The sequence below is a fragment of the Stegodyphus dumicola genome, chromosome 7 (genome assembly GCF_044657685.1).
Source record: "Stegodyphus dumicola isolate Sdum_Otavi_A_Nest chromosome 7, ASM4465768v1".
In the NCBI taxonomy this organism is placed as follows: domain Eukaryota; kingdom Metazoa; phylum Arthropoda; class Arachnida; order Araneae; family Eresidae; genus Stegodyphus; species Stegodyphus dumicola.
This window is the reverse complement of record NC_140774.1, coordinates 97,836,867-97,853,053: the sequence shown is the minus strand read 5'-3', so window position 1 is coordinate 97,853,053 and position 16,187 is coordinate 97,836,867. Positions and strand designations below refer to the sequence as shown.

The 16,187-nt window shown below is 34.1% G+C and overlaps 2 protein-coding genes across 4 annotated transcripts in view; both read right to left on the bottom strand.

The window, feature by feature from the left end:
* The window catches only part of LOC118201343 (uncharacterized), a 47,616-nt gene extending 31,757 nt beyond the window's left edge, over positions 1-15,859 (bottom strand). The window contains exons 1-2 of one of the 3 annotated variants that reach the window (XM_085820623.1): positions 15,632-15,859; positions 11,612-11,728 (exon numbers count right to left, since the gene is read on the bottom strand). In XM_085820623.1, the coding sequence (XP_085676749.1) occupies positions 11,612-11,728; positions 15,632-15,722 (208 nt within the window). In that variant the 5' untranslated portion in view covers positions 15,723-15,859. The remainder of the gene's footprint in view (positions 1-11,611; positions 11,729-15,631) is intronic. The other 2 variants (XM_035373436.2, XM_035373437.2) reach the window with 2 other exon arrangements.
* On the bottom strand, positions 13,129-15,632 carry LOC118201344 (transcription factor YY2-like). The gene has a single exon (XM_035373439.2). The coding sequence runs from the start codon at positions 15,472-15,474 to the stop codon at positions 14,446-14,448; it is 1,029 nt and encodes a 342-aa protein (XP_035229330.1). The 5' UTR covers positions 15,475-15,632; the 3' UTR covers positions 13,129-14,445.
* Positions 15,860-16,187: the final 328 nt, after the last annotated feature.

Here is a 16,187-nt window from a genome sequence, read left to right as displayed (position 1 = left end):
GTCTCATGCAAATCATCAAAGTGCTTTGAAGTTATCTCCATATAAATCGTACAATGTGGTTACATATCATAAAATAAGTTTTTTCGGAATATTTTTTCTATGAGTGAATTGTGTTGTGCTGAATCTGCTGCTGACTGAGCAAATATTTCTCGCATAATTTGGAGGTAAGCCACGCAAATTCTTAGTATTACTTATGCTTATATTCAGATAGCTTACCTGCAAAAGTGTTTCTCTCACGTTAATGTTTACATTAACTTTATTTATTTTGCACTAGTGTCGTATGTGAACTTATTAGTGACTGATTATTGTGTATTTATTTGTGTCATATTGGCAATATATATTTGTTTTTGTGAATCATGGCTCCACCACAACCCATCACAGACGATCTTAATATTTCACGTGTTTCCGTCAAACCTCCCCCATTTTGGAAGGTCAACCCTACTTTGTGGTTTGCACAACTAGAGGCCCAGTTTGATATCGCCGGAATCACTGATGACTCCACGAAATTCAATCATGTGATATCTGCAATCGAGTCTGATATTCTCAATAGCGTTTGTGATATCGTTTTACACCTACCTGTGACTGGCAAATATGATACACTAAAAACACGCTTAATTGAATTGCATTCTGAAAGTGAGAAGTCAAAGATACGTACACTTCTTTAAGGGCTAGAACTTGGTGATCAACGCCCATCACAATTACTTTGCCGTATGCGAAACCTCGCTGGATAGACCGTTGGAGAACCTATGTTGAAATCCCTATGGATATCTCGTCTCCCACAAAATACACAAAGTATTCTTGCTGCCTTAAGTGATGATCTTCCAAAACTAGCAGTTATAGCTGATAAAATTACAGATCTCACAACTCTCCTGCACATAAATAGTGCTGCTACGGCATCTACCTCTCCCAATGAACAGCAAGTTGCAGAGTTGACAAAGCAGGTAAATGAACTTTCGCTAGCCCTCAAAAACAGCCGTGAGCGTTCCTGTGAACGAAGAGACTATTCCAAACGCAACAGTAGGCGTAATAGATCTAGTGGACGCTATCGACAGTATAAAGAACTGTGCAACAACATCTGTTTCTACCATACTAATTTTGGTTCCAAGGTACGAAAATGTGTCTCTCCGTGCAATTTCCGGCAGTCGGAAAACTAGATCGGCGATCGCTTGCCGGCCAACGTTGCGACCGCCACATCAATCGAATTCTTATAGCCGATTCATCCTCAAAGCTGACTTTTTTAATTGACACTGGAGCCGATTTATAGGTCATTCCCAAGAGTTACAGTCAGCATGCCAAAATACCAGCTGCATTGGAACTCTTTGCCGCTAACGGCACTAAAATTGCAACATATGGCACCAAACTTTTGACCATCAATTTAAACTTATGTCGCTCATTTACTTGGCCTTTTATCCTGGCAGACGTCAATCAACCCATCATAGGTGTTGACTTTCTCACAAAGTTCAACTTACTCATAGACGTTAAAAACAACCGTTTAATTGATGGACAAACAAAACTATATTCTTGCGGTAGACTTCCTAATGTGAACCCGCTCAGTACTAGCATTCATATTTTGATGGGTAACTCAAAATTCGACAAAATTCTTGCCGATTACCCTAGCTTGACGAATCCTTTGCAAACTTTTGAGAAGCCACCAATGTCAACGATTTTCCATCACATTGAAACTAAAGGACCTCCTATTTTCTCCAAACCTAGAATATTATCTCCAGAATTACTTCAAGCTGCACGTCAAGAGTTTGATTTTCTCCTATCAAAAGGCATCATTCAGCCTTCAAAAAGTCCTTTGGCAAGCCCCCTGCACATGGTTCGTAAGGCTAATGGCGACCGTGCGGGGATTATCGTCGCTTAAATGCCGTTACAATTCCGAATCGCTATCCCGTACCCCATATTCAGAATTGCACTCAAATGTTTTCAGGAAAGAACATATTCTCAACACTTGATTTAGCATGTGCCTATCATCAAATTCCTGTTAACCCTGCAGACATTCCGAAAACTGCCGTCATAACTCCTTTTGGTCTTTTTGAATTTTTGGCTATGCCATTTGGTTTACGAAATTCAGGCCAAACTTTCCAACGTTTTATACATGAAGTTTTATTTGGATTGGATTTTTGCATCCCTTATTTGCATCCTTTATCCCTTTTGACGACATCCTTATTGCATCAACTAGCGAAGAAGCGCACAGCCGTCATCTTCGTCAAGTGTTTGATCTTTTGAATAAACATGGTTTGACATTAAACCCTAACAAATGTGTTTCATTTTTATGTTGCCTCATTACTGCCTCAGGTGTAAAACCCCTGCCTGAGAAAACAAAAGCAATTGCCGACTTCCCAAAACCTACCACTATTGTCGAGCTCAGATGTTTTTTAGCCATGATAAACTTTTATCGCTGCTTCTTACCAAAGGCAGCCGAGACCCAAGCTTCACTGAATGAACTCTCAAAAGACTCACGTAAAAATGATAAACGCCCTGTTCCTTGGAACGACGAACTTAATCAGGCATTTGAAAAATGTAAACATGACCTTAGTAATGCTGCAACTCTCTCCTATCACTCTCCTAACCAAAAGCTGAGTGTTATGGTCGACGCTTCTGACATTTCCATCGGAGCTGTCTTAAACGTTTGACATTCTAATGACTACCAGCCGCTAGGATTTTTCTCACATAAGCTGTCCCCTACAGAACAAAAATACAGCACGTATGACAGAGAATTATTAGCTATTTATACAGCTATTAAGTATTTCAGACATAATCTTGAAGGTCAACACTTCACTATATTTACTGATCACCGACCTCTAACTCATGCATTCACAGCAAAATCAAATTCTGCTTCCCCGAGACAAATTTGGCATTTAAATTATATAGCTCAATTCAGCATATATCAGGTTCCAGCAATGTCGTCGCGGATACTCTCTCACGTATTCAGGGCGTCGATGCCAATGCACCACTGGATTTCACACTTATTGCTTACTTGCAAGCCACTTATGAGGAGCTAAAACGTCTGAGTGAAGACCCAAACTGCTCGCCGAAATTCCACTCATTACAACTTACTCGGGAAATCCAACTATTGTGCGATACCTCCCAACAACAGACTGCGACCTTATGTACCATTTGAGTTCAGGAAAAAAGTTTTTGACTGTTTTCACAACCTATCGCACCCAGGTATCCGGGCTTCCAAAGAGCTCATACAAGAAAGATTTGTTTGGCCATCCATGCTAAAGGACATTGCTAACTGGACTCGTTCCTGCATCATGTGCCAACGTTCAAAAGTTACCCGGCACACACATAGCCCTTTGGAAAAAATTGCGATGCCATCCGAACGATTCGACCATGTCCATATAGACATCGTCAGTCTTCTGCCACCATCTGACGGTTAACGATATCTACTCACCTGCATTGACAGATTTACTCGTTGGCCTGAAGCTTTTCTCATTCAGGATATCTCTGCTGACTCTGTGGCTCGACAATTCATCACCTGTTGGATTGCACGATTTGGTGTACCATCAGTCGTGACTACTGATCAAGGTCGACAATTCTAGTCACACCTTTTCGCTTCTCTGACATCTATGCTTGGAATACGCCGAATTCGCACTTCACCATACCATCCTTCCGCCAACGGCTTAGTGGAATGCTTACATCGTGACCTGAAAGCAGCCCTGAAGTGCCGTAATGACACCCGCAAGGACTATTTCACTTCCTCTTGTGCTTCTTGGTTTGCGTTCTTCTTTCAAGCAAGACCTCACAGGTACATCCGCTGAACTTGTCTACGGCACACCCCTTCAATTACCATCTGAGTTCTTTCAGCCATCCTCTGCTCCAGTCGATCCAGCATCCTTTGTCCAGACTTTCCGAGAGGCGATGAAGAAGCTGTCTCCGACTCCTACTTCGTGCCACAACAAATCTGCTCCTTTTGTGCACCATGCACTGAGCACTTGCACTCACGTGTTTGTGCGAAACGATGCGGTCAAACCACCACTCACTCCTCCATACGATGGACCCTTCAAGGTCTGTGCACGTAACAATAAGCATTTCACCGTTCTCGTGTGCGACAAGGAAACCATCCTGAGCATAGATCATCTGATGCCTGCTTTCTTCGAAGCTTCAAACACTCAGGTTCCTGTGACCAGCGATCCTCCTGACGCCCCGGATCCAATTGCTACTCCAGATACTCCTCCTTCGACCAACCTTACGCTTCCTCCCAGTGCTCCACCAGTCGTCACACGATCGGGAAGACATGTGCGCTTCAACACCAGATATTTGTGAACTGATTTTTTTCATCGTACCTTTGGTACTCGGTGGGGGGGGGAATACTGTGGAGAACTCTTCATTATTATTATTTGTCCGCTGCCCCAAGAGAGGACGCTACCAGCTTTCTCCCTCTTCCTCTCTGGAGGAAAATTCGAACTGGTTACTCGGTTGGTGAAGCACGCACTCACCTCTCTTTCTCTCTGTGATGTTATCGTAGCTGTAATATGACTTTCTTGATTTTTACTCATGCGGACTTGCGAACTGAAAAATGCTCATATCGTATTTACATGCAATGTGATTGTGTATAAGTGAATGTATGTTAAAATATATATCATCCTAGAATTAAATATAAATGTTAATATTACCAAGTCAGATTTCATTAACATTCAACGTGCAATCAAAAATGGCATTCATCAACAACAGCCATACTAGTTTAGTTTTTGTGAAGAATGCAAGTTAATCCCTATTTATCTGTTTTTTCTTTGTGTTTTGAAAAATAAATAAAGAAATAAAATAAATCAGAACTTAGGACCTATGTTAATCAAAACAGCATGCAGTAGAATACAAACTAACAGGTTTGTGGCATCAAAGTGTGTTAATGGGCATGATATGCGGTGAAAAGTAAAGAACGGAAAGTGTATGTTAGTGGGCATGATACACGACTTCCATCTGTAAATGGATGAATAATTGCAATAAAACATGAAAAACGATGGCAAGTAATTAATTTTTTTGCATATCATATATCTGTAACTTGTATCTTTCAATTATCTAACTAAATAAAGTGAAATCACTTCTTTCAAACCTCTGTCAGAATAATTGCTACAAGTTTGGCAGGATCTATAATAAACTTTCATCATAGAACTTTCATTATTGGACAAGACGTTTTACTTTCATGTGTTACAAAGGCCTTTAAAAATACATTGGGTTTTATGTATGAAATGCATTTTTTCCAAACTTCTATAATATATAATGTACAATACAGTCAAAAGTCGTTAATCCGGACTCGTCGGGACTTCGCCAATTCTGGATTATCGATTTTTCCGGATTATAGATCATCAGTTTAAATCTCGTAAGATGGCATGCAGAAATTCTACAATTAAAAATATGAAACCGTAATTTATGAAATAAAGAACAATTATGATCTAAAGGGTATCTAAATTTACAAAAAAAAAAAAAAAAAATGCTTAATATTTATTTCTTTACTTTATTAAACATTTCTTTCAATGTAAGTTGTTTAAGTTGCTTCGTTTTATGTGATAATACTTTCTCTTTAATTCTATAAACAGACATAATTTCTTGTTCAGTTACAGAGTTCCGCTGTTCAAGTCCCGTAATTGATGGGCCGAGAATACCGACTAACTTGTCAATCGAAATTTTTTTCGTTTTCACTAACCTCTCTGTCACATTCTTCATGTCTTTATCCATTTTTTGCAGCAATTCCACTTTTTGTTTGTTGGACATCGAAACATACTTTTGTTTTGTAGATCCTTTGGAAGTTCCAGCATCGGAAATTCTATTTGACATAATCGAAAGTTCAAGTTTACTTTTATAAAATTGCTCTTACAGTCTGCAAAAAATAATAAGCGGGATCCAATTCGAAGATTAAGGAACAACGCAATCATTAACATTAACTGAAATAGATAATTAGCTAATTTTAGCTTACACCGTCCGTTATACATTAAACGCGCAGGCAAAAACGTATTCTGCACTTGCGCACATGCATGCGCAGTAGTCAAGGTCTTACACGCACGCGTAAAACGCCTGTGCGCATGTGCCAATTCGGCACATGCGCAGAAAGTTTTTAGCTTTGAGGTCCGGATTATAGATCATTCCGGATTATGGGTGTCCGAATTAACGACTTTTGACTGTATAAAGAAATAAGATTATTGTACGATGATTTTAGATTTTCGATGTTTTGATGATTTTAGATTGGAAATTTATTCTTCCATTCACGAACTGCAATTTTCATACACTCAAATACCTGAAATTTTCCTTATACTGCATTTTTCAGCACTGTTCTGTTATCAGGGGGGACTGGATCCAGAAATATATGTATGTATGTGTGTGTATACATATACACATATATGCACATACATACACCCGCATATACATTCATACATTTCTGAATCAGGTTCTGGTAACAGAACAGTACCCATTTTTAAGCTTTCCAGACTCTCAAGGTTTTACTGTATATTGCAATTTAAATTATATTACTTAAAGTTTTCAGAGATTTTATTGCTAAACTGAGTACCATAGGCCTTTGGTGACATTTGGAATTTGCACGTTACAGATCAGACAATTAAGTTTACCAGTTTTTGTGATTAAGTGCAGTAGCTGCTTTTACAAGGCCCCAATTCTATTTAAATAATTCAACACTTACATAGCTTGATATAAATTATTTAACCCACAACTGAAATTACCAGATTTTTCAAAAACCAATGCAGGAGAAAATAGTTTTAACTTAAGTGAGTGGGGGTGGGAGGCACCTCTTTGGTTAAAGCATAACAGTATTACTTCAGATATTAATATTTAGTTGGGTAATCAGTCATATGTTACAGTAAAATAACCCAAACAGATCCCACTGTTCTAAATGATTTTGATCTTATTTTTTTTGTTGATAATATGTCTTTCCTGTGAAACTGTTATAAATCAAACATTTTCTAAAGAGAAATGAAATAAATTAATTATTTTGTTTTAGACACAGAGTAGTTTACAATATTTCATACATTTATCTGCACTACAGTTGTACCCACCCCTGATGTATAACATTGAAAACTCTCCTAAATATATATATATATATAAATGTAAATAGCAAAAAATGTAGATCTCTGGTTTTAGTTAGGACAAATAATTTATAAACCAGTCAAATTTTAGCAATGCCTCTATTTGAAATAAAGTTTCCCACTAGGAGAAAGTAATTTTGAAACATTATATAAACTTTGTAACTATACATATCCAATTTTTTCATTCATTTAAAAATTTTAAGATTTAGATTAAATAACCTTTTAGCTTTAAAACTGCTTGTTGGGCTGTTATTGGAGAGCAATTTTACATCACTTTGGAAATATTTCTTCGTATTCCCCAAGTCTTACACACATTCGGAGGTTATTCAAGATTGAAAACACATTCAGAGGTTATTTAAGATTGAAAATTCTGCTTCAGATTTGGGAACAGAATTTCCTGCGTATTTTTTACACAAATTCTAATGAAAGGTATTAAAGTTAAAAACTATCTTGCAATTTTAACAGAAACTAAAAAATAAGAAAAAAAAGGTCTGAAATTTCATTATTCATTCTTGGCATATTGAAAAATGTCAGAAAATCCTATATAATTTACAAAACTAAGTGCAGAAATTTGAAATCCAATAAAATTACCACTTTACCTATAGGCAATACAAACCACTTTAAATTTTATATCACAAAATGTGTATGATAGAATATCATAATAAAAGCTGTTAGCTAATTAAAAAGAAACAAAAACTATTTTCATCTAATAGTGAAAATTTCCAGTGTGTCTGCACCTCTCTTTTCTGCTTAGGGGTATAAAAATAAGGTACTTCCTTATTTCATAGCCCCCATTAAAATGGTGCCAAGATTACTGCCAAGCTTGTGTTTACTTCCCACAAGGATATTATAAAATACATGAAGATGTTCCTCCTTCAGTTTACCCATGCCCTTACGAATTAAGAACTAGTTTTTAAAATATTTTTATAATGAATAAAGTAAATTACAGGCATTATATTATTTAATTTAAAAAAGACTTAAGCATAATGGTGGTACTCCTTCTCACCTCCATAAGCGTTACAAAGTTTTGGAGCCGATAAGATATTATCCAAAGAGCATGCACAGCCCACTAGCGGCTGAGCAGTAAAATCGCTGAACGCTCATAATTCAGTCCAAGGTTCGAATCCCCCGAACAGGCTGGATGCATGGGCATTTTCGTGGTTTCCCCATATGTAATGTGCATACAAGCCAGTTTCCCTTAGAAAGTCTTTCACGTAGGCACCCCTCCCCTTACACAGATAGCCCTCGAGGCTTTGCCATTAACCACATAAACCAAACAAAAGACCATACCTCTTACTCAATTATATGAAAACTTGGTATTGAAAGAACTAAACTGTTCCATAATGTTAAAAAATTGATTTTAAATGTTTTCATTAAGAGTGCATATTGAATGTTTGCTAAGCTTTCTTTTTTGCAGAAAGGAGCTGTGACATACTCTAGATACATGTAATTTTATTTTTAAGCGACTACAGTGGTCTTGCACTGTATTGTGTGCATTATATTTTGAACTTTTAGAGTATTCAATGGTGCATATTTTTTCAATATAAAGTTATTGAACTTTCTTTAACAAAATATGTTTCCAAATATGTGCTAAAGTTGTATACATTTACATGCAGCATAACAGTTAAAATATTTCGTATTCACCAGAATTGAGCATTTGAAACCGACAAGTCCAGAACGGTTTAAATACTTAATTTCTTCAAACAAGTTTGAGTTTAAGAATATTTTTTAATAGGGTTTGAAAAATTTGCTATAAAGACCAAGACTAAAATCTAATTATTAAACTTACATAGCTTGCCCTTGGTTTGATAATATCCTTAAAATGAAATTCTGTTACCCCCAAATTAAATATTTGTTTTTAATAACAGTATAAACAGGAAATAATAATGTAAAATTAATTCAGATAAAATGCAAAAATCATAACATCCTTAGTGGTTGCAAAATCAAAAAGTTTTAAAATAGGCCAAAAGGCTGGCAGTGTTTTGAGAAAGTGTTAATTCACATAACACTGCTAGCCTATTGGCAATAGTCTATCATATATTAATTTATTGCTAATCTTGGTAGAATTTAAAAAAGAGGAGCCATAAATAGGTTCCCAAAACTCCTGGATTTGAGCCCTGAAAATTAAAATCTCCTGGCTCCGAGAAGGAATTTAAAATAAATATTACTCTCCCAGAATATCAAGTTTCTCGAAAATAACGACACAATGTGCACAGACGAAATGGTCAATAGCATCAAAAATCACAAGACACTCTATTTTTATAGCACTCTATATTTAATTTAAGGTGCAGGACTACATTATCTATACCACTCTATTTCCTGATTCTTCGTTGCCAAAAACAATTTGTACAAAGATAAGAGGGTGAGGGAAGATACGGCCAAGAGGTGGCAACACTAGCCATAAAGGTAAAGAAGTACAGTCAAATACCGAAAATCCGCCGACCTGAAATCCGTGTTGCCTCTCAAATATAAACATTCAGTTTATGGGTTCCAGAAGCCGCAACATTGAGTACGAAATATTGAAGAAAAAAATACTTACCGAATAATAACGAGTCAAAACGGAAATACTAAATTATTGATATAAAAGTTTAAAAAAATATAATCAATTTATATATGTAACAAAAATTTAATGCATATAATAATTTATTGCAATAATGTATATAATAATTTAATTAAATGTATCTAATATGCCTTATTCATTTTGCACTTTTAGTCCAAATATTATGCTTTATCTTTTCTGTTCTGAAACCCGCAAAATCCTAAAATCCGCTCAACGTCTGGTTCCAAGCTTTGCGGATTTCTGGAATTCTACTGTACAATAAATAATGAAAAAAAATTTTTTTAAGAACTCATTTTATATTACGCCCAAAAGGTTTTTTTTTTTTTTTTTTTTTTCATTTATACATACATGCATACACATTTTAAGAGCATTTCGGCTAAGAATATTTAAAAACAGCATATCTTTAGAATTTATGATAGACAGTTTTGCATGTTGGAGATAAAAATGTTTTGTTCCATACAGTGTTGCCACTGCTTGCTTTGAAATTGTTGAGTTTTTTAATCTAGAATTCGTTAAAGTTTTACAAAACATAAAACAGCTAATAAAACAAAATCAAAATTAGAGCCCATATTTAGGTGCAGGACTACATTATTCAAAAATAAAAAAATTCTATGTATCATTTTTTCACAAGAGAAGCATACATACATTCAGGCAGATTCTTCATTATTTAATTTCTAAAAATAATACAGGAAAATAATACTTGATGGCAACAATTCGAAAAGTGATTCAATGTGTGACTCTACACAAAATGCCGCTTCAAGACCAATAGCCCTTCTGAGCTAAAAATACATTGGTATGCTTAAAATATTGAGCAATACTACAAACAAGAAAATGTGCATTTCCAAAAATCATAATTTAACAATCCTTCGCAGCAAGTCACGTAACGGGGAGGGTTAGGAAACAATTTTCCGTTTCACCGGCGCAAATCTTGCCAAGTAGACTTTATTGGCAACAACATACAGTATACACATAAAAAATGTTAGTTCTAAGAATTCTTTATTTTGAAGGCATGAACATTTTAATACCGTTTAAAATTTTGTAAAAAGCCAATAAATAAAGACAAATTTGTACAGACATTAATTTAAGAACTTACTACGCTTTCATGGTTCAACATCCTGATTCGCTGGTTCATATCACGTGACACCAAGTGATCTCATCTCACATAAACTACACTACAAAAATCTAATTCTCACATAAACTACGCTACAAAAATCTAATTCTCTCAGCAATTATCTACATTAATTTCAAGTTAAATCTTAATTTGGAATAATAGTTTAAATGCAAGAATTATTTCAATTCATATGAATAGCTTATTCAGAAATTATGTAAAACAGCAGTGCTTTACTTTGCTAGTGTATTCTCATTAGAACTGATGAACGTCCTTGACTTTACCTCTTCTATATTTCGCCTTCAGATGAGCGGTGTGATTGCATCCTGACTTAATTATCACGAATGGCCTTAGGGCATAAAATTTAATTATCTGGTAAAAATTCTATGTAATTGTATGCCAATATTGAAAGAAAAAATCAACCTGATAAGAAATGGCTGCAACTTGTTTTGAAAATGAGGCGTAAAAAAGATATTACGTTTGGCATTAGTTTTACCACAATTGGTGACTTTATCACCTGCGCCAGCAAAACGGAAAAGTACCCAATTTTTTCTTATGTAACAGATTATACTGACTCTACACAACAATAATAACTTACACTAAAAAATTAAAGCCTGAAAAGTTATATTAAAAAATATTTTCCACTTATTGCATTGATATATATCATTTCGAATCATTAAAGAATTTGAATTTCTTCTCAAATATTTTCACATCACGTGAATTTTCATAAAAGATCTTCAAAGTCAAAAGTGTCATGAAAATAATGTATTATTACAATGCAACCTCTTCCACGTAAAATTTTTCTTCACATTTAAGTGGAATAACTTATAGGAATTTTAAATGTGAAATTATTATATTGCAGTCAAATCGTGAGATTTTTTTACTTATTACAAATCTTACCTCCATCATCAACTCCAGTCTGTACCTCAGCTGATATTGCCTGCTTCTCCGACCTTCTAACCTGTTCTAAACGTTGTATCTTTTCATGCAGCTTTTGAAGGGCTTTAATAATTCCTGCTGAAAACAGAAATCATGAGAAAATTGGTTTAAGAAAATATGCTACAACTCTTTCACCTACCTTTCCACAAATTCAATGCTTTGCCTCAAAAGATTTTTTAAGATTAAAAAATTAACCATATTAAATGCTCTCTGTAACACATCTAAGATATAAATTAGTAACAAATTTCATTCATAAAGAAACTTGAAATGCTAATGTAAGTTTTTGAACAATTATTTGAAAGCACCTGTATAAATTTCACTTGTAGCAAAAGCATTACAAATAAGTGAACAGCAAATACAATAAATAAGCAAATAAAAATGAAAATTAGTTGATTTTCCTGGTTTAAGTCTGGAAATTTGCCATTTTAGTACCTCAGCTATTGTAAAACATACAAAATAAATGCTAAAATTTTAATTCAAAGAAATATTTACTTACACATTACTTAAATTACGATGCATGGATTGGCAAATGTTACATAGTAATCAAAAATTGGTATCTAGTTTTCTTTTTATACAGGATATATTTCCTAATTTTACAGGATGCAAATTTTGTCACTTTACATTAATAAAAATGTTTGCAGATAATCTTTGGAATATGGTAACAGGTAGTTTGGTGACATTTTGGTAAGGCGATAAAGGTTACTAGCTAGGACTTTAGCAATGTACATGGATAAATTCAAGAGTGTGCGCAATGCCATTTTTGTGCAATTCTATGATTTTTTTAAAGTGAAAATAGGTTGACGTGTACATGGATGATACAGTGTATCTGCAATTCTTAAAAACGCGGCAAGCAGTGGCCAATTCTGCACTTTCTCCCAATTTTGCACCTAATCTTCGTGAGGATTAAGCACTTTGGTTCCATAAAAGTTCTAGCATAAGCATAATTCAGCTAGCAGATTGTTGGAAAAAAAATGTTGAGTAAAAAAAAAAAAAAAAAAAAAAAAGCCTTTACCTCGTGAAAACAAAATGGCGTCCAAAACAAAACTAGCAGGTTGCTGTAGCAGGGTTGGTCGCCAAAAAATCGCCGAGTTACCAAAATCCATAGATTAACCACGTTTGCTTTCAGAAATTTAAGGGAAAAAATCATAACACTTTTATTTATATACATAACTGCTTAAAGAGAAAAGGTCAGCCTTAATTTCATTCTTATAAACAAAAATATTCAGTTTAATTAGAAGGTAATGTACCACTTTCATCTAAAGTCAATGCAAAATTAGATTAAATTTACCATTTTTAAATTTAAAGCAGAATAGCATTTACTGAACACATTAAATGATTGGTAATCAATTTCCTTCTCTTAACTAATTAATATATATATTACATGTTCTTTTATCTTTAAAAAACATTCTTAGTTTTACATACATATATTTCGTTGAGTGTGATTTTATCTTAAAGAGGAATAACACATGACAAAACAATTTAGTTCTAGAAATTTTATTTAACCCATAGACATTTTAACTTACAAAAATGAATTAAAAACAAACAATTATTTTAATGCCAGCATAAAAAATGACTTGTCTTGCCACAATGTACACACACTAGCAATTAATCTTTTTTTTTTTTTTTTTTTTTCCATACAAGCTATCATATACACTTGTAGTCTTTTTGTCATTCAAAGTCACTACACTTCAGAAGAAAGATTCACACTTAATGATAAACACAAAACATTTGGCAAAATGAAATTACTGCCACAAGGTGTACTAGATTACTTGCAATATGCAAAAAATTATGTACAATAAAAAGCCTATAACTTGGGCTTTTTATTTGTTTTATATATTACAAACAGGAAAAAAGCTAAAACAGCACAGAGAAATATGGAAACAGAAAATGTATAGAAGGAGATCAACAGATAACAAATAGTAGAGTATTAATGTTTTAATACAAAAGTATTTCTTACATCTGATATTCAGTCATAACACAGATGGGATATCTCCTTTAAATAACAATATCACAAACAAATCAGACATAGTTTAAAATTTCTACAGTCAATACCAAAAAGAATAATACCCATATCACATTAGGTATCACATATATTACAACTTAAAACTTCTATATATTTTGCACGAAAAGGAAGAAAAATTAAAAATAAATTAATCCACATTTGGAATTTTTTAACTACAAATTTTCAAATTAAGCAAAAAATACAATTTTTTCTAAAATAAAAAATATTTAAACATTGAAAATAAAAATTAGGAAGGAAATATTCCAAAAATATACTCATTTCAGAAAGCTCAGATCAAAATCTAAATAAGGAAACATAATTTATTACATGGTAATATATTTTACTGTTGTCGTTGGATAAAATTTGAGCATGTAACAAATTAAATGATAACGCAATTTTTACAAAAACAAAAATCTGAAACCCACAGCGATAGATTTCTGAACCGCAGTTTCTGTGACATGAAATAAAAAATGCACACATTATAGCACCAAGTAATTACAATTTATTATTCATTTTTAACAGCTCACATAGTAATATTACTACAATTAGCTAAATGAGTACATTTCAGTAAAAAATAATCATTAATACTTTCCTACTTTAAACGTTTGCACAGAAAGTTTTTACGTTTATAATCAAAGTAGCTATAAAAAATGCTATTTTTCATTTTGTAAAAACTTAAATAAAAGTTCTCGAAAAACATGTCAGATCAAAATCAATTACTTTCTGAACAAATTTAAAGACTTAAAAAAAAAAAAAAAAATCATGTGTTAAAAAATTCTGCAGATGAAATAAACTAACCAAAAACTTCAAATTTAGCTTTAGCATGAGTAAGGATATGAGATTTTAAGTTAGTTGACTGGGCAAATTTCTTATTACATTCATCAAAAGGACAAACATATGGTCGATCTCCCGTGTGAATACGAACATGAGTACGCAAATTGAAGTCCAGAGAAAAACGTTTCCCACACCCCTCAAATGTACACTGAAAAGGCTTTTCCCCAGTATGGACAAGTTGGTGCCTTTTCAATTTAGAGCTTTCCACAAATGCTTTACCACACTCAGCACACACATGAACTCTGGGGCCATGTGTATGTAAGTGTTTTCTCATAGCAGAATTATCGCGAAACATTTTATTACAGCCTTTATGAGGACAAGCTATAGTTCTAGCAACATCATCATTCTGTTTACGAGGCTTCATCTTAGCAAATTCAGCAAGTTGTTTAGGATCACTCAAATCAACACCAGGTATACCGCCAGGCAAAGTCTTCTTTCCTGTCATGTATTCTGTGTAATCAGGATCAGGTTCTGGCGTTAAAGAATCGTCAACAGACATACCTTTTTTATCATCATCACTACCAGATGCCCATACTGTTACGGAAAACTCTCCTTCCAGAGTTTTTATCTGAACTTGCTTTCGATCCCATTTTCGTGCTGCACGTTTGTTTTCTGTTAACTGTTCTCCAGTCAACTTGCCTTTGTTGGCTAATTTTTTGCCTTTTCTTCCTCGCTTATTTACAGGCCCAGCACTAGTGTCTAAGATAACGTCATTTGTAGAGACTGGTATCTGTTCGTAAGCTGACAAACCTTCCGATTCGGAATCAGCACCAACTATTTCTTCCTGGGGTTGTAAAATTATCCCTTGACTACTGGCATCCAGTAATGGTTGCAAGGCAATTAATGGCTGTTCTTCTGAAACTTCAACACCTGAAACTACAGTCTCAACAGGCATACCAACTAAGATATCCGCAATTTCAACTTCACGGGTATCAGAAACTACAACTTCAGAAGCTATATCTGTAGATCCTAGACTATTCATATTCATATTTACATTACAACAGATTTCAGTTATGTAAGGAGTTCAATAACCTTTTAATGTCTCTAAAAATCCGATTCTGAAGTGCTCTTAAATTCGGTCAGCGATATTAATTATACAACCAAGTCAAAAATTCTCTTTTTACATTAAAACATCAGATACGTACGTTCACGTTTCGGGAAATGAAAACCAGGTGCGACATTGAAAAGACCTTTTTCTCTGTTGAAACTCATTTCGGCATCTGCTTCTTTATACATAGAAAACAGAATATTACGACTATACGCTATTTTTTCAAAATATAAACATTTTCAAATCATAAACAGTTTCACAGACTTTAGAAACATACACCACCATTTTCTTTTTCGCGATGTTGCCAGATTTATTCAACTACTCATTGCAAATAATCCAAATTGCTTGTTGCTAAGCAGGACTTAGAAGAGAAGGGCTAGCTCATAGAGCTTTTTCCCCTGAAGCAGAAAGTGAGAAGTGATGACGTAGCCATGATGACGCTGAGCGCGCCAATATAATTCACAGCTTGGAAATTAGCGTTTTTGAACCAGCGTTTAAAATGAGCTGTGTGTGAAAGATAGCTATAATTTGGAAGAGGCAATGTTACTGATTTATGAATTTTAGACTGAACCATTAAAAAATTTAATAATGCTTACTCAATTTTAAAATAATAGATAAAATGTGCTACTCTTTTAACATAAAGTTCCGTGGTT